At 41.3% G+C, this 19,919-nt stretch overlaps 1 protein-coding gene across 5 annotated transcripts in view; it reads left to right on the top strand.

Moving 5' to 3' along the window:
* The window catches only part of CYFIP1 (cytoplasmic FMR1 interacting protein 1), a 123,605-nt gene that overhangs the window by 12,593 nt on the left and 91,093 nt on the right, over positions 1 to 19,919 (top strand). For all 5 annotated transcript variants that reach the window (XM_039319617.1, XM_039319621.1, XM_039319618.1 and 2 more), the window contains 2 exons: positions 18,979 to 19,102; positions 19,229 to 19,318. In XM_039319617.1, coding sequence (XP_039175551.1) covers positions 18,986 to 19,102; positions 19,229 to 19,318 — 207 coding nt within the window. In that variant the 5' untranslated portion in view covers positions 18,979 to 18,985. The remainder of the gene's footprint in view (positions 1 to 18,978; positions 19,103 to 19,228; positions 19,319 to 19,919) is intronic.

The raw sequence follows: 19,919 nt of genomic DNA, 5'->3' as shown, positions 1-19,919 counted from the left end.
TAGCTGTACTCCTCTCCCCTCCCCTTTCCCCACTCCGTTCTAATTTCCCCGTCGCATCGCACTGTCTCTTGTTTTCTTTATGTTTTCCCCAGTCATGATCTCCGCAGATGTTGTTCGAGTTAATTACTGCCACACCCCTCGTTTCCTCCTTGCTCCTTCCTTCCGCGGTATTGTTTTGAGAGCTCTTCCGTGCTGTCTGTTGATACGGGCAGATCGGCATTGCAAGGTGGGGTGGGCGGGTCTTATCCTCCAAACATGCTAATGAGGTCGTTCCTCCCCTTTTGGAGTACGATCTGGTAGTTGTTGCCCCCAGGCGTCTCCTTTCTTTATCTCCGATCTTGGTGTGTTCCGTCCTAGTTTTAATCAGCTCGCCCTGGGTGTTTTCTATATGGCAGTCAGGAGTATCAGTCTTCATTACTCTCTCCCCTCCACTCCCGGAGTTCCTCCCATGCGTATCTTCATTGGGTTCACTCCACACCCTCCGTTGGCATATTTGAGTTGGTGTTGCTGAACGGAGCGATCGAGTTGTTACAGATGGTAGGGCTGGAGAAGTTGCCCTTTCCTCTCCCAAATATGGCAGGTAATTCAACACTCTCGCCAAGGGTGTTTCAGATGCGGATCTCTTATCGGGTGACACCCTCCTCTCTGGATATTCTGGGGTGTGTGTGCAGTCTCCCAGTCCACACGTTGGTGCTCCTGTGTCTCCCGGCACTTCTTCGAGTGCTCGGAGGCTTCTCCAGCAGGATGGCTGTAGAGTCCAATGGATGTCAGACATGCCCCTCTCGGAGGATGAGGAGACCGCACCTGAGCAGGCGACGAACTCTGGCCTCTTTAACCCAGCGCTCCTAAAATCACTCCTGATAAAGGCAGTTTCCACGGTCAGTCTAACATCAGTACAGGATGAGAAGCCCTCCACAAGCAGGGAGGCCAATCCTCTATTTGCCAAAAAGGTTCCACAGGATAAGTACATTCCATGTCCGGAGGTCTTTATGACCACGCTGGAGGAACAATGGTCCTCACTTGCAAGCCCACCGGCACCTAATAGCGCGGAGAGAAAGCTTTTCAACCTATCTCCCTCCTTCTCGAACATGTTAGAGGTTCCTACTGTAGATAACCCCTTGATCTCATTATTTTCTACCTCCGCGATTCCAGGAGACATGGCGGAGGTCTTGAAACCTGAGGAGAAGAAATTTGAACACTCCCTCCGGCGTTCCCACATGGCTGCAGCCTGGGCGGCTAGAGCAGCCACTTCATCATCATTCTTCGCGAGGGCCTGTATCATGTGGCTGAGGGAACTGCAAGGCACGGTGCCTCCAGACCAGGTCAGAGTACATCAAACATTGGCCAAGCTCCTCGCGGCCTCTCAATTCGTGTCTGACGCTTCACTGTACGCAACAAAGTATGCGGCAAGATCCATTGCGGCCACAGTGGCCTCGCGTAGGCTACTGTGGCTCAAAAATTGGAAGACAGACCTGAGGTCCAAATGGCGTCTCTCGACGTCCAAATACAGTGGAGAAGCCCTATTTGGGTCCATACTGGACCCACATGTCAGCGAAGGCAGAGACAAGAAAAAAATCCTAGTACATCCATCAAAGAAGTTAGACAGGAGAGGCAGTCAGGATTTCCGGAGACAGGGCTTCCGCCCAAGAAGCCCCTGGGAATGGAGACAACCCTTTCGATCAGGGCAATCCTGGGACTGGCCCAGAGGCTCACGATCCTTCTACCCGAGACAGGATCGAACCCAGGATCGCCAAAGCCCGGGAGCCAGAGGCCAGTTCCAGTCCAGACGCCCATATAGGGGAGCGGGAGGCAGATCCTTTAAGCGTACCAAGTGACGCCAAACAGGACACTCCCATCGGGGGTCGGTTAGGAAATTTCATCGAGGTCTGGGAGCAGACCACCACCAACGCCTGGGTCCTGGAAACGATCAGGCATGGCCTGACCTTAGACTTTTGTTCTCCCCCACCAAACCGGTTCATCAGATGCCCCATCTCCAGAAAGGTACACAAGACGAGGCTGATAACTTCGGCCATAGCTCACCTCCTGTCAATTCAAGCCCTAGAGAGGGTACCAAAGGAAGAGGAGGGAAGAGGATTTTATTCTATCCTCTTCGTTATCCCAAAGACATCAGGAGGGTGGAGAGCAGTTTTGGACCTGAAGGGCCTGAATTATTTCATAAAGTACAGGAGGTTCAAGATGCACTCCTTGAAATCCATCCTAGCCAGCGTCAGGGAAGACGATCTATTATCCTCAATAGATCTCACAGAGGCGTACCTACACATTCCCATCCATCCCAGCTACCGGAAATTCCTCAGATTTACCTACGCGGGCCGGCATTACCAATACAGGGCCCTACCCTTCGGACTATCCTCAGCACCAAGGGTATTTACCAAGATCCTAGCTGTAATAGCGGCCCATCTCAGGTTGATGCCGGTTCGCGTACAGTTTTATCTGGACGACATCTTGATTCAGTCCAGATCTCAGGAACAAGCAAGGGCAGATCTCCAGACCACAATCCGAACCCTACAGGGGCATGGATTCTCGGTCAATTTAAACAAGAGCCACCTCATCCCCTCAAGGAGACTGCAACACCTAGGCGCGGTGATAGACACGTCACAGTGCAGGGTATACCTTTCCCAGGAGCGACTGATCAGCATATCCAAGCTAATTCACCAAATTCAAAAGATCAGGAGAGTGCCCTTGATACAGCTCTCGAAACTCCTGGGAAAGATGATATCTTGCATGGGCATCATCCCATGGGCAAAGCTCCACTCGAGGGAGTTGCAGTGGTTCCTCCTACCCTACCAGAGGAGGAACCTCAGCACTTCCAACAGGAGAGTGCTGGTACCAGCACAGGTGATGAGATCACTAAAATGGTGGCTATCCCCCACGACACTCAAGGGGAGCATATTCAGGGAACCGAACAGGGTCACACTCAGGACAGACGCGAGCCTGTTCGGATGGGGAGCGCACCTGGGAACCCAGATAGCACAGGGCCAGTGGGGACAGAAGGACCTGTCACACAGCATCAACTGGCTAGAGCTCCGGGCCATCCACCTGGCCCTTCGTCATTTCTCACACCTAGTAACAAGGAGGCACGTCCTCGTACTAACAGACAATGTAGCAGCCAAGGCACATGTAAACAAGGAGGGAGGAACGCGATCAGTGGAACTAATGAAGGAGGCATTGGCTCTGGCTCGGTGGGCAGAAACCAATGTGAGCTCCATCAGAGCGGAACACATCTCAGGGGAGACAAATACCCAGGCAGACTCCCTGAGCAGAGCCAGGGTGGACCAGTCGGAATGGCGTCTGGATCCGGCTCTGTTCGAGGAGATCTCCCGGAGATTCGGACAACCACATCTAGATCTATTTGCCAATCACAAGAACACACAACTCCCCAGGTTCTTCTCCAGATTCCCGTCCCCGGGATCGGAGGGAACAGATGCTCTCAGGTGTCGGTGGCCGGCGCAACTCCTGTATGCCTTTCCACCGCTGCCCTTAATACCGGCGACCATACGCAAGCTGATTCTGGAAGGCGCAGAGATAGTCTGCATTGCCCCTCACTGGCCACGGCGCCCGTGGTTTGCCGACCTCGTAGACCTCTCGATATCACTTCCGTGGAGGATCCCCCCGGACAGGGTAAAACTCAGTCAGGGCAAGCTTGTGCATCCAGAACCCCAGTGGCTACAACTAGCCGCTTGGCATTTGAGCGGCAAAGCTTAACCAAACAATCTTATTCGGCAGGGGTGATATCGATCATACAGGCATCACGAAGAGCGTACACTAACAGGATTTACGACGCTACATGGAAAGGGTTTTGTAGGTGGTGCGCTTCTCTTCGCCTAGACCCGACCGCAGTATCTATCCCTAATATCCTAGATTACCTATTGGAGGGTCTTAATAAGGGCTTATCAGTCAACACTATCCGCAGACAGATATCGGCCCTCTCAACTGTACTCTCCTGCGACAACTTAACCTCCCTAGCGCAACATCCAGCGGTTAATGCCTTTTTAAAAGGGGCAACTAACACAAAACCCCCCGTCATACACAGGTACCCGTCTTGGAACCTGCCTAAGGTCCTTCTAGCCTTGACATCGGCACCCTTCGAACCTCTTGAATCATGCTCCCTCCATCACCTATCACTGAAGGTAGCTTTCCTTGTGGCAATTACTTCAGCAAGGAGAATCTCAGAACTAGCAGCACTGTCAGTAAGGAAGGATCTGTGTACCTTCTTCAAAGACAGGGTCGTTCTTAGACCAGACCCGGCCTTCCTTCCGAAGGTAAATAGCATCTTTCACAGATCTCAGGAACTGACACTTCCTGATTTCTGTCCAAGACCCAAACCTAGGCTAGAACACAGATGGCACAAGCTGGACGTGCGGAGAGCGCTGTGTTTCTACGTGAAACGCACCTCGGCTTTCCGAAAGACTGAAGCATTATTTGTGTCCTTTCAACCATCAACTATGGGAAAGAAGGTGTCCTCTTCCACCATAGGCAGGTGGATCAGAGCCTGCATAGCGCAAGCCTACGTATCGCAGGATTTGCCAGCACCCACTCATGTGACTGCCCACTCAACTCGGAGCGCAGCCACATCTGCGGCGTGGCTAATGCAAGCACCGGTAGAAGAGATTTGCAAGGCCGCAACCTGGTCTTCACCTTCGGTTTTCATTCGACATTACCGTTTAGACTCCCTAGCAGCAGCAGACGCGTCTTTTGGCAGAAGAGTTCTTCAACAAGTCGTATCTGCTCAGAGTTCGATAGCCTAGACATTCCCTCCCAGGGGGACATGAGGGCTTTGGTATGTCTCATCCATTGGACTCTACAGCCATCCTGCTGAAGAAGGGGCGTTGTCTTACCTGAACGCCTTTTCTCAGCAGGATGATGTAGAGTCCAAGCCCACCCAGGGGTTAGGTCTAGGCAGGGATATAATAAATATATAATAAAGAGCTGCAATGTTAATTCCAACAAAGTTTCTCGCCTAAGTCAAAACTGGGGTCACACCCAGAGGAAGGCAGGAAGGCCGTCATGGGCCGTCCGATCTTGATGTGTTCCGTCCTAGTTTTAATCAGCTCGCCCTGGGTGTTTTCTATATGGCAGTCAGGAGTATCAGTCTTCATTACTCTCTCCCCTCCACTCCCGGAGTTCCTCCCATGCGTATCTTCATTGGGTTCACTCCACACCCTCCGTTGGCATATTTGAGTTGGTGTTGCTGAACGGAGCGATCGAGTTGTTACAGATGGTAGGGCTGGAGAAGTTGCCCTTTCCTCTCCCAAATATGGCAGGTAATTCAACACTCTCGCCAAGGGTGTTTCAGATGCGGATCTCTTATCGGGTGACACCCTCCTCTCTGGATATTCTGGGGTGTGTGTGCAGTCTCCCAGTCCACACGTTGGTGCTCCTGTGTCTCCCGGCACTTCTTCGAGTGCTCGGAGGCGTCTAACCATTCTGGGGGTGGGGGGAAGTCCCGATCGTTGTCTACATTCCGTTTGAGTACTCCCGGGCTGCGGATGGTGAAAGGGGGAATTCTTTTCCATGATCCTCCCCAGTGGTATATTCCGTACTTCCTTAGGATGTCTCCAATGTGGTGGGGAATTGCCCATGCTCCAAGCTCTCAGCGTTAAGTGGGCTGGGCAAAGATCGATATGCCGATTGATTGAGTCTTTATTGGATAGCCATGCCTCCTTAAGCAAGCGGCCCCCTTTCGTATTGTCACTGGCCAAGACATGCACGTTTTCAAAATCAAATCGGTGGCCTGATTCAGTCATATGTGCCGCAATCTGTGAGTATTGTTCGCCCCTCTTTACCGCTAGTTTATGTTCGTGGACCCTAGTTCTTACTCTCTTGGCGATCTCCCCAACATAGTTCTTGGAGCAGTCCTCGCAGTCGATTCTATAAATGACTGCTGATTTATCCATGGTGGGGAGTGGGTCCTTGGGGCGCATGATTGCGGCACGTAGCGTCTGATTGGGTCTATGGGCTACCTTAACGTTGTATGGTGCTAGTAATCTAGCGGTAGCTTCAGAGACGTTGCAGATATAGGGGAGGGTAACCAGCATCGTCTGTGGCACAGGTTCATTTGTACACGGATCTCTTCGAGGTTCAGGTGGCACACTGAAGCGTCTAATGAACCTTGTTGGATATCCATTACGTTTACATATACGGAAAAGATGGTTTCTTTCCTCTGTTTTTGCTCTGGCAGTACTACAGTGGGATTCCACACGTTTAAACAGGGCTCTAATGCAACTAACTTTATGGGCCACTGGGTGATTACTCTTGTGATGGAGGATTCTGTCTGTACAGGTTGGTTTTCAGTATACCCTAGTGTCAAGAGTTCCATCTGGCTGTCGGTGAACTAGTACATCTAAAAATGCCAGTGAACCTTGACTTTCTTCCTCCATCGTGAATTGGATGTCTGGGTATACCGAATTCAGTATGCCCATAAAGTTAGTTTTTTGATGCCTCTTGATGACAGTAAAGGTATCATCCACATAGCGGGCCCAGAATTTAGGTCGATATTGGGCCATCGCTATGCACTCCAACTGTTGGAGTACTACCTCAGCAATTACACTGGAGATCGGAGACCCCATAGGTGTACCTTTAGTTTGCTCATATATGGTACCCTGAAAAGTGAAATATGTCTTCAGGCATACTTTCACTAACTTTATGAGGTCTTCGGTTTGGAGAGAGTCCTGCTGTTGATCCGAGCCCTTTTGGTTCAGGCGGTCCCTTAATACCGTGACCGCCAGGTCCTGTGGGATGGAGGTGAAGAGTGAAATGATGTCAAAAGACACCATTAGCTCATCCTCCTCCACCCTCAGGGATTTTATCCTACCCAGGAACTCTTCCGCCGATCTCACAGTGTTGGTGTTATCATCGGTCAAGTGGCCGATGCGATTGCTTAGCCACTTGGCCAGTTCTGAGGTAGGGGTGCCCCTGAATGCAACAATGGGGCGGAGTGGGACGTCTGGCTTATGAATCTTGGGCAGCCCATAGAATCTAGCTAGTGCTGAGTCATTGGGGCATACCCTTCTCAGAACGTCCTCACTCATTCTCTTGCCTCGTCTTATGCTATCTAGGAGTTTATTGGTGTGGTTCCTAAGTGCAATCATAGGGTCTTTATCCACTACTCTGTATGCCGCTCTATCATTGAGCAAATCCAATGCTTTACTCGTGTACATCGCCTTGTCCATGACAACTGTTGCCCTCCCCTTATCTGCTGGGAGTATAACAATGGAATCGTCTCTTTTGAGTTGTTCTAAAGCCTCCACTTCTTTTTTAGACAACGTTTGGTAGCCCCTATGGCCCATCAGAAGCCCCGTGACTTGTTGTTTTAGGGAATTTTTAGTCTCTTCCCCTACTCCAATATGAAATATGGCGGGCTCTAATGCTGCTACAAAATCAAGCGCTTTGGCATCCCTAAGGTTGTAGCCCACATCCCGTTGTAATAGAGCGAGCTGCGATTGAGTCAGTGTCTTAGTTGACAAATTACATACCAGCCTGTCGGGAAAGTTGTTACCATTCCACTCACGCAAGTTGTTGGTTCTGCGTTGGAATACTCCCGTCACATGCTGGCTTGTTCTTTCGGTGGTTATCCGGATATGCCGGTCCAGTGCCTGGAAATGCTGGCTGGTCAGTTCCATCTCGCACTGCTCTCGATGAACCTGTACCCATGCCTTTAAACTGTCTATGCGCCTACGTTGGTCATTGATGAGCGCGCGCATGGTACGGCATTGGAATTGTTCAACTGCTTGCCGGCATTCCAAAGAATCAATGGTGGGTTTTCTCCTCAAAGATTTGGGGGGTAGGCCTTCTTTGAGGCAGTTATGCAAAAACGCCAACTTGCAATAGTTTGTTGTAATACGCTGTGCAAACTTCTCCCACTTTCTGGCCACGAGCAAAACTGCTCTGTCATATCTATTAACAATTACACTAAAAATATGATCCCTGGGTATATCCATATTTAAAACCAAGCAAATAAACGTGAGCACCAGGGAGTATTTGTGTACACACACACACACACACACTATATAACAGAATAGATGGAATATTAGAAGTTCAATTTTGCTCTGTAAATTATATTTTGAAGTTATCTCTTTCATAAATATTTCTTTATAAACTACATTGTACCAGCACGGTTGAGATGTGGTTTACATATAACAATACAGTGGCAGGTAATAGTGGATAGTAGAAAGGTAACCTTTTTTTTTGTGCTCTTCTGTTTAGTAAATGAGATAAAACAAGTGAAAAAAAGTCTGAATAGAAGTAGAAAATCAGCATTATGCAGGGAAACATTTTAATCATTGTCTCATTTTTGTTGTTTTTTTTCCCCACTTGCATTCACTTGTATTCAACCAAGGAAGAATGGCTTTGGTTTTTAAAAACTGGGCACATTTATATAAAGTGATTACATTTCTACATTTTTAAAGTCTTCCATTATTTTGCCTCCTAATTCTTCTGCAACTGAAGGGTAGAGGTTGCCACAAAAAGGAGGGGGTCAACATATTTTCCAAAGCATCAGAGGGCAGGACAAGAAACAATGGATGGAAACTAATCAAGGAGAGAAGGAATCTGGAATTTAAGAGAAACTTCCTAACATGAGGACAATTACCGTGTATGCCGGCGTATAAGGCGACTTCTGCAAGCGTTAAAATCGGCGCCAAAGACGGGGGTCGTCTTATACGCCGAGTTGTCTTATACGCCGGAAATACTGGTAGTTTCCAGCGTATAAGACGACGTTCTAGGCATGCGACTCGGCGCCAAAGACGGGGGTCGTCTTATATGCCGGGTTGCCTTAAACGCCGGCATATACGGTAATGAGTGGAACATTTGCTGTCAGAAGTTGTGAGTGATTCATCCTTGCAGGTTTTTAGAAGATACTGGACAGTCACTTGTCTGAAATAGTAGAGGGTATCCTGCTTAAGCAGGGGATTGGACTAGACCTCCAAGGTCCCTTCCAGTTCTATTCTGATTGATTGATCATAGCTCTTCAGCAGACAGCTCGTTAACTGGTTAACTGCAACTTTCATCTCATCCCCAGCTCACATTTTTCTTTAGCTGTTTCAAATTACAATTTGTGTTGTTTGTATTCTCCTAACCAGTCTTGATATATGAACATTCTACAATGAATGTCTCATGATGATATCTCGTTGGGATCTACTGAACTCTTACTGAACATTTTTAATTGTTGCTGGAACACTCCCTTTTCTTTGTTCCTGGTTACTTTCCATGGATATTTTGATTTAGGCTGCAGGAGAAGTTAGGTTCCTAACTTCCACAGAGGTGCCTACTGAGGCATTTCACAATGCATTGTGTTTTGTATACCTAGGTCTAGCGTTCTTTTGGAAAGTGTTAGACCTGTTTTTAAATACATGTTTTCTTCTTTTGAAGAAGCAGTAGACCTATATTTAATATATATATATATAACTAACCCTTTCTTCACAGATGTCTATGGAGATTCTCAGTTTTCCAGGTCATAGTTATCCCAAAGGTGCTTTTTCATGGGGTAACTGGACTTCCTTGTTTTTCTTTGAAGATATTTTGCTTCTCATCAAGAAGCCTCATGAAAAAGCACCTTTGGGATTCTTCTCAGATAATTGGTTTAAACTGGGAAAGAGCCAAATTTTGCCAGAAATGGTTTGCTGGTTCTATTCCAAATGACTGCATTACAGGTTTTCAGTTCTTCCTGTTGATAAAGGGTGTCATATGGCCATGGTTACTACTATTGAGGTGGAAGTTGTGGGGTTGCTTTGTATATTCCATAGCACAGGGGTCCCCAACTCCTGGTCCATGGATTGGCACTGATCCATGGCATACTAGAAACTGGGCCATGCAAACAAGTGAAGCCCCATCCATGGGATGCAGGCAGCACTCGAAACCACACACACACACACCCTGTCTGTGAAAAAGCCTTTCTCCACAGAGCCAGACCCTAGTTCCCAAAGGTTTGGGGACTGCTGCCATAGCATACTTGTGAGTGCTGGTGGCGGCTATGGCCATTTGTTGTCAATACTGCATTTTATTGTTGCACTTAGTGATTTGGTGTCAAGATGATCTAGCAGTAAATAAACAGGCACTAGGTTTAAATATAGAAAAGGAAAGAACCTACTGTAGAATAATTTTAGCAACTGATGTGTATCTGATGCAAGTTTTACATATAATGAAATCGGGGTACACATTTTTGTATCGATGTGATGACTGGATTATAATATTTTTGAAAAGGAATGGTTTTGGTAGTCTTCTGTCAAGCTGCTTGCTTGTAAACATTTTGAGATCTGACTATCATGTATGAGTTACTTGGGAGCCCGCGTGAAATTGAGAAATATCCTACCAGTTTTGTCTTGTAGTGTGAGTGACCACTTCTAAATGCAACCAGTGAATCAGAAATGAATGCTTCAAAGTTTCTTGCAGTTCATCCACTGAATCTGTTGACCTGTCGCTGTTTTTGAATGTGATCCTCTTGGCAGACCAATAAGTCTGTCTCCAAAATAGCTTGGCTGACAAGTGAAGCAGAGGAGTCTTGATCTGAATTAAGAAGGAACTCCCTTGAGACTTCATGTGAGCTTCCTCCAGCTTCAGCCTGCATACTTCCTCTGCCTCACCAACTGTTTGTGCATCTATGAACAAGTTTTGAATTGATGTAGGTCTCATCTTTAAGGAGACAGTTTTTGTTATCTGATGCCAGTGTAATTTATAATAATAAAAAGGCCACTCATTTTAAAAAAATTAAAATAATACTGAGCTATGTGTTAATATGCTACCTTATTTTTAATTAAAGCATTTGTGTATTTTAGCTTTTTTTTTTTTTTTTTGTCAGATACTGGTTCTTGCTTCCTTATACCAAAAATAGGGAACTTAACAGCAAATGTTCATCTCTTAAAGAAAACTCAAATATGTGCTCCTTTTTATATAAAATTCATGTGGCTAAAGATTTTGCTAAGCTTAAGCTAGCATAGCACTGCGTGTAATTTTTTATTTTACATATTGCATTTTGGATTTTTATTTTATGAAACAGCCAGTTGAAAAGTGTTAGAGAATTTTAATTTCTCTGTTGGTGAAAAAATAAATCAGAAGCTCTCACAGTTGACTGCATTTAGCTGATTCAAAATAACTTCTTTATATTTATATCAAAATATTTACAATACCATACATTCTTCTTTACAGCAACATAGCACAAAAGAAGACTTCTTACAGAGAGATACAGAGACAAACCTGAGACTGAAAATTCAGCTTCTAACTCAATACCTTTTGCACAAATATTATAATCCCAGAATTCGATTTCCTTGTGTTTATGTCATTTGCATAGTCACTATCGACATAACACTTTAATTTCAATTCCTCAGTAATCTGTATTCGAAGACCCAAATTTATAGTTCCCTTTTAAATATCTGAGAACCCTTTTTACACCCATCCAATGTAACTTTGTAGGTGCAGCAGTAAAACGACTCAGAATGCTTACTGCGCAAGCTATGCCTGGTCTGGACCACTGTGACAGATATAACAAACTCCCTATTGCTGAATGATATATCTCTTGATCACAGGTTTCACCTTTGTCTGCTGCCAACGCCAGTGCTAATCTTCTACTCTCACTTTTCACAGTAAGCGCAAATACTTCATTGTAGTGCACATTCTTTAATTGTGAAAAACTTTGTGCCACTAACCTTGCCTTATACTGTATATCATTATTTGGCAATACGTTTTTCTTATATACCCACTTACAACCCACAGCTTTGGTTCCCTGTGGCAAAGTCACTGATTTAAATACTTCATGGTCTCCCATGGATTTTATCTCTTTATCCATGGCCTCTTTCCATTTTTCTTGTTCAGCTTTTGGTAATGCCAACACTTCTTTATAACTTCTTGGCTTATATCACACATTGCAAACCTTTACCTTGCTGGCAGAATACCTGTCAGGCGGAATTCCTTTGTTACATCGCTCTGACCTACGTGATATTAGCTGCTCCTGTGTCTCAAGTCTTTCTGTTTTCATGTCTTGTTCAGCCTCTCCTCCCTGAACTTTGACATCTTCAATAATCATTTTTCCATCATTAGATGAGTTATTGTTGTTAAATAGATCACCGTCATTAAGTGAGACATACCCAGAATTTGCATTAATTCTGTCCCAATTTTGTTCTGCAAAATTAGCAGACCTTGAAATTAATAATGCTTTTATTTGGGCAGGGAAAAAGCCGAGAGTTAAATTTAAAATTATGCAGGATATACGGGAAAGAGGAGGATTAAAGGCACCGAATTTAAAATTGTATTATGATGCAGTGGCTTTAACCTTGATTAGTGATTGGCTCAACTTAACAAATAAGAATATCCTATCTCTTGAGGGATGGGATTTATTATATGGATGGCACGCATATTTAATTTATGATAAAAAAGTGGATCAGGTTTTTAAAACCCATATTTTGAGAAGTGCCTTGCTGCGTGTCTGGAAAAAGTATTACTATAGGTTAAATTATAAAATCCCAATTGGGTGGGTTCCAGGACACGTGATAGAGGGAATATCGGAGTAAATTTGGATAAGATTTCTTATAAGGAATTATTTAGTTTGGTTGGGCAGCATTGGCAATTAAAGCCTTTAACTGAGTTGAAGCAAGGAAATATTGTATATTCTTGGTTTCATTATAATCAATTGTTATTGAGGTGGAATATAGATAAAAAGGTTGGTATTATTTTAGAGGATGTGAATTTGGTAAAACAGATTAAAGATCAAAGTCGATTTCATATAAAAAGAATTTATAATGCTTTAATAGAATTGGACTCTGAAATGGAGTTAGTTAAAGATTGTATGATTAAATGGGCGCAAAATATCCAAGAGCCAATTTTATTGGATACATGGGAGACAATTTGGGTTAGAAATGTAAAATTTACTCAGGCACAAAATTTAAGAGAAAATTTTTATAAAATGTTTTATAGATGGCATTTGGATCCCCAAAAGTTGTCCCGCATGTATCCGAAATTACAGCCCAAATGTTGGAGATGTGGAAATTTAGATACAACTTATTTTCATATTTGGTGGACTTGTAAAGATATTAAAGCTTTTTGGATTAAGATTTGGTGGAATATTCAAAAGATTTTTAGGAAAAAGATAAAGTTTACTTACTCCGCAATTATTTTTGTTGGGTATTATTGTAGATTTGGATGTTAAAGAAACTAATTTGATGTTGAATGTCATAACTGTTGCGAGATTATTGGTGGGGCAATATTGGAAGAAAAACTTATTGCCTACTTTGGAAGAATGGATACTTAAAGTGTCTAATTTAGCAGAAATGGCGAAAATCTCTGCCTATTTGAAGGATCATTCACAAGAAAGATATATTATGGTTTGGAGAAGATGGATTGATTATATTCAGAAGAAGTATGAAACTGAAAAGTATTATCTTGTTTTGAATAGATTTTAGATAATTATTAATAGTATTAATGGCATTATTATTTTTGTCTTAATTTGTTAATATTTGTTTCGAGAAGGAGTTAAAGTGTATTATGGTTTTGATTGATAGTTTAGTTGGTTTATGTTAGCTAGAGTATGTTTGTTTATTTGTTACCCTGTAATCAGCTCTGGGAAGTGGGGGAGGGGGGAGGTGATGGGTGGGTTTATATTGTAATTTGTAAAACTTTTAATAAAAAAAAAGAAATTAATAATTCTAATGAAAGATTCTAATAATGAATCTTTCATTGTTTGCAAAACACCATTCCTTCTTTCAGCTACACCGTTCTCTGCTGCTGTGTAAGGATTTTTACGTCTGTGTCTTATCCCCAACTGCCTCAACCATTGTTGGAATTTAGTTGACATAAATTCAGTACCTCTGTCAGTTGCAACTGACACACTTGTTGTCTGTACCTTCTCTCTACAAAACTTACCCACTGTTTGAATTGTTGTAGTACCTCTGTCTTTCCTCTAAGCAAGTAGCAAAACAAATACCTGCTATAATCATCAACAATTACCAGTGCATATTTTGCTCCTCCCAAACTGGCTTGCATAGGTCCCACCAGATCTGCATGGACCAGCTCTAGAGCTCTTTTTGTTTGTCTTGTGCTATATTTACTAACTGGGAATGCCTTTGACGTCAATGCTTTGCATACTGCACAGTCCAAATATGTTTTGCATCCCTTCAGATTTAGCCCTTCTGCAAACTCTTGCATTTGCTACAAAACTTTAAAGCTTGCATGACCAAGTCTTCTATATAGAAGGTGAACACACGAATCATGCTCTGCAACATTCTTAAATATATGGGAACATTGAACCTTTTGTCCCTGCAATACATATAGATTATCTTCCTTTATGCCTTCTGCACAAATATTTCCATTCCTTTTGATGAGACACTTCCTATTTACAAAAATGAGCTCAAAACCTTGTTTGTCTAAATTAGACATACTTAACAAATTATATTCCATCTCAGATACACAAAGCACATTGGTAAACTTTGATTCCAAATATGGAATTTTTACATCGCCTCTTCCGATGACTTTTGCTTTCTGGCCATTTGCCAAAGCCACAGCTTCTTGTGCTACTGGAACAAACCTGCAAAATAATTCAGAGTCATTAACAATTGTTTGACTTGCCCCACTATCTATTAGCCACTTGTCTCTGTTGTTGCTGTAGCAAACTTTTGCAACACCAAAATGTTCCTTTTGCAAATCAGTCTTTTTTGCTTGTACAAATGTCCTTCGCTGTAAATTGTTCCTCTGCAAACAGTTCCTTTTCAGATGTGTGTTTGCTCCACAAATGTAGCAATTCTTTTCTTGTTGAGCTCTCTGCTTGTAAAATGTTTCTTCTTCAGAGACTTGTAGTCTGGACCCCCTCCTCAGGAATTTCACCTCGTGGCTGCTTCTAAAATGGCGCTTTTCTTCTTCATTAAGCAAACATGCCTTTAAAGCCTCAAAATTTAAGTCTTGCTCTTCTTTACACTCAAATATCGCAGAAACAGTGTCCCAGGTTTTATCTAAACTGTTCAACACCAATAAACCTTTTGGGACTCAGGGAATTTAATCCCACATTGTTCTAAGTCCAAAAATAAACTTTGCATTTTATTTAAATGCTGTTCCACAGATTCATCTGGTTGCAAACAGGCCCTGTAAAGTTTTCTTGACAATTGCACTATATTGCATGCAGAAACATTCACGTGCACAGCTCTCAACTTCAACCAAATCTCCTTTGCAGTCTTTAAATTTGCAACATTTAGAAATTGTTCATCATCTAAATTCAAGATGAGATAAGCCGTTGCTTGATCATGACTTTTCTGATCAGCAGCTGCAAACACTTGTGGTGGATTTTCTACAATATACCACAGCTCTTTAGCTTTCAGCAAACATTCCATTTTAACAGCCCATATAATGTAATTCTTTTAGCCTAAACGAGGCACAGAGGTTTCCTCAAATTCCACTGCAGCCATTCTGCTAATTCTGCCTTGTTCTTATACTTTCTAAACACAGGCAATTTCTTCCAGCTTTAAATTACAATGCAGTCCTTAGTAAGTTCTGGGCCCATAACCTGTTAGAGAATTTTAATTTCTCTGTTGGTGAAAAATAAATCAGAAGCTCTCACAGTTGACTGCATTTGGTTGATTCAAAATAACTTCTTTATATTTATATCAAAATATTTACAATATCATACATTCTTCTTTACAGCAACATAGCTCAATGAAGACTTCTTACAGAGAGATACAGAGACAAACCTGAGACTGAAAATTCAGCTTCTAACTCAATACCTTTTGCACAGACTCAGTAGCACTTTCTTGACATTGGCTGACTGAGTTACCACATGACTCTTCCTGCTCATGAATATTCCAACAAAAAGTGTGAAATTTCTATTTTGAGTTTGACGTGCACTCTTTGCAGCATTTTGGAGGTATTTTGCTGCCATAGCCCGCATACCTACTCACAATAGCTCCAAAACAAAATGTCAAATCTTCCAAAATGTGCACTATGTCCAGTTTTACATTTAAAACACTATAATATTTTTCACTTCAAATGTTTTAGAATGAAGAGTTTTGCATATCCTTAGATTCAGTATTGGAGAATCCAGGAAACAAGCGCTCAATTTGTAGGGAACTACTTGTGTTGGCTGTCAATTAGTGCCTTTGCTTTTTGTTTATTCATTTGTCTTTGTCTTTAACAAAACTTGTACAATAATTCGCTTGAAAAACCTTTCGATTGGGGTTTGTACTCAATCCTAAACAGGAAGCAGGGTATTAAAAAAAATCAGGAGAAATAATAGTTTGTTAAAGTAGCTCTGTTTTGTAGATTGAGATCATTTAATGTGCCAAGGTTTTAGTAAATAAATCTACAGTAAACCTTGGGTAAAATCAAGTTAAATGATCCACTTTAATCACAGTTGAGTCAAGGTTTAGGTTGAATCACAAATTAGCTCTACATATATTGAGGTTAACATGTTTGCTGAATGTTGCTTATGTTAGTAGTCATTGATAGAATACACTGTTTTAGTTTCTTTTATATCTTGAAGAATAGCAGAGGTTTGAACTGGTGTTATAATTTGAAAATACCATTTATTCTGAGGGTATTTATAAATATTCATATTGATTTTGGTTTCTCAGTTCTCACGAGAATATATTAATTGTAGTTTGCATTTTCCCACTTTTAAAATTACAGGAAATACAGGTAGATCTCATTTAGCAACTGATTTGCAGTTACAACAGTGATGAAAAAATAACATACTGTACAGGCAATCCTAACATTCATGACTTTTGCAGGTCTGTAAAGCAGAGAACAGTAGAAGTAAGATCATAAGCATAGTTGCAATTTTACTTAGTTGCTTTACTTAATGACCAGCCCAATTGTAATCTCTAATCACATTTATTATTTATACAATTTTACCTGTGTAAAAAGTTCAAGGACAATTGTATTTTGAACACATTTACAATGTTTTTTCTAAAGGCTGCAAGGAATGTCAAAGCAACTAAAAGCATCAGTTTGTTTTCCCAATTAAATAGAATCTTACCGATCCTTCCAAGTTGATTCTTTTTTTCCTGCTGATGAACAGCTGATTTTGACACCAAAACTGGTTATTTGGTGGCTCTGCTTCCAATTTTTTGAAGAGGCGAATAGGAAGAATTCTGTCAACACTGCAATGACCTGAACTGAAGCCATTTTCACTTCGTTTTCAGTTGCCACATATTTAGAAAGAAGGAGGGAGGGTGTGTAGTTCTGAATTAGCCAGAACATTTTCATGTATGGGAACCAAGGTCATTACTGATAGCATTTTGGTGGGCTGAAGAGCTGGGAGGAGTGCCCATGTTTTCTACTAACTGGTGAATGTGATTTATGACATCTAATTGGGGTGGAAATTGCAACTTGTAACTTTGTAACCAAGGGGAGGTGAATTTAGTCTTGGGTTCACCTTTGTATGTGCCGTTATTTTGTAGCCAAATAAAAATGTTCTTTGAGGAAGAATTCCTTGCCTTGAAGTTCTTTTAATTGATCTCATCTACTGGAACCATGACAAATTCAAGACACCGTTAGACGATCGTGCACCGATGGGCAAGAGGGGGTCTTGATGGCTGTAATTCTCAGTTGGAATATCTGGTCTCTTGCCACCTTTTCTCTTCAGAGCTGTTTATTTTTTTTCTTAAGCATGCCTGGGTTTTAATTACAACTTTTTTTCCTGATGTTTCACCATTTATTGTTAAATTCCCAAATACTCTTTAGCCTTGAGATTTGCAGTGAAAAATATTTTTGGGGCAATGAAAGTCATCCAATTAGATCTACATTTACACAGGATTACAATACATTTTTTTCTCTTTCTAGTTTTTTTAAAAAGAGCCTTGATATTTATCTCTTAATTTTTGATGGGAAAATTCCCCTTTCTTTAACCCTGGGGTGTGGGGGGAGGAGAACTTTCCCTGTGGATGCTGGGTTATGACTTATCTGCTTCTCTTGTCATTGAAGAAAGAACAGAATGTTTCTCATGCCTCTAAAAGGAGATAAATTTTGGGGAGAGTCAATTAAAAAAAGTATAGTCTCCAATTTACAGGTTTTATTTGAAAATATAAGCCAAAATGTGATAGGTCAATTATAGTTGTACAAACTCAAGATAAAAAAAAAAGCAGGAAATAGTAGTTGGACTTGATTTGCAAATTGATGAATTGGAACCTGATTTGTTACTGCCAGATGTGAAGAAGAAAGTATTTGGTTTGAAAAATATAGATAATATATGGCAGGACAGTTGGATTGCAAATTTTGGACCTGCTTTGCAAGGGGAGAAGCTATTGTTGTAATAGATTTGTCAGTATTCAACTAGGGAAAATAATATGCGCTTTTGTCTTTAATTCAGTTTTTAATATTTTTCTCTTGTTTCTGTTAATTTTTTTCTTTTGTATTTTAATCTTTTGAATAGAATAAAAAATTGAGCAAAAAATAGAATCTTGTCTTATTGATTTGTTAGGTAACTTGCATTTTTCTAGGTTTAAATTATAGAAATAGCCTAAGGATTAGATAGTTTACTGACCTGTTAGTTGAGAAAATGCTGTAATCATTCAATTGCTTAAATTTGTACTTACCCTATGCAGTTGTATGATGTAGTTCACAAATTGTTATACTATTATACTGTTAATGTACAGTATAATGTGGTTTGGTTGCTTTTTGTTTACTGAATTTGTAACAGTTTAACCACAGTGTATTTATATGAGACATGGTACATTTACTTATTACAGCTTTAGAAATCTATATTAAGTCACCTTAAGTCAGACAGCATGCATTATGATATTTCTTCCTCAGTGGAATAGTCATGATATATGTTGATTGTCATCTTTAATTAGTGAATACTTGTATTAAATATGTCCTACATATGATGAAACTATTTTTAAATAGTGAGTTTGAAGGCAGGTGGAGTTTTCTCTGTTAAAAGGGACTCTCATTAATCTATTTTTATTCATTTGCGTTCCAAGTCCTAAACTGTGCCAGTTTCATATTCATCACAATAATGATTTTGAAAATACATGTCTTCTTTTTTTATAGAATCAGAATGACTGCCCAAGTTACTCTGGAGGATGCTTTGTCCAATGTAGATCTCTTGGAAGAATTGCCACTGCCAGATCAACAACCATGCATTGAGCCCCCACCATCATCATTGCTTTATCAGGTATGATTTTGTTAAAATAAATATTTGCTAGAAAATGTAATATTTAAAAGTATTCTAGATTAACACAGTGGAATCATTTCTTTTCATGATTATTCATTGTTTTGGATTATTTTTCATTCTATACAGCCAAATTTCAACACCAATTTCGAAGACAGGAATGCATTTGTCACAGGCATTGCAAGATATATTGAACAAGCAACTGTTCATTCTAGTATGGTAAATATATTTTCTATTAGATTTTACAGCAACAACAATTGACATGTTTTATAGCGTAATGAATTTCCTTCTGAAGGAGCTTGATTATAGTAGAAAGAAATAAGGAATTAAGTTTGTGCATTTGCTTCATCTAGAAATATTTCATATATTTAGAAATTATTTGTAACTATATGATGATAATATTTATTTCATAAATATCTTGTTCTTAGCAATGATACACAATTATCATCTGTTCTAGGAATTTTTATGTATTTTCATGTGATCCGTAATAAATTTTTTAGCATTGGGGGAAACAACTCCAGAGTTCTTTAAAGGAAATGGCATGAAGTGCCAGTTTAAGCGTTTTAGCCATTTAAATAGGAATGTAATATCCAGTGAATTGTTGGTAGTTATTGTAGTTATTGTTGGTAATCCTAAGGCAACCATTGGTTTTACTAGTGTCATTACTCAGCCCATAGTTGTAGCAAAGTGGAAGCAAATGTAAAGCTTCTGCTAGTCAATTACTTTTGCAGGCAGTCTCTTACAACCAGACATGCTTGAATAGAAGAAAAAAAATGGTTGGTGGAAATGCAGCCAGGTTAAAAGAGAGAAGAAAAGACAA

This window comes from Crotalus tigris, unplaced genomic scaffold (genome assembly GCF_016545835.1).
Source record: "Crotalus tigris isolate CLP2741 ecotype Arizona unplaced genomic scaffold, ASM1654583v1 scf7180000023606.2106662, whole genome shotgun sequence".
Lineage (NCBI taxonomy): Eukaryota > Metazoa > Chordata > Lepidosauria > Squamata > Viperidae > Crotalus > Crotalus tigris.
Note: the sequence above shows the minus strand (reverse complement) of the source record. Positions and strands in the feature narration are given on the sequence as shown.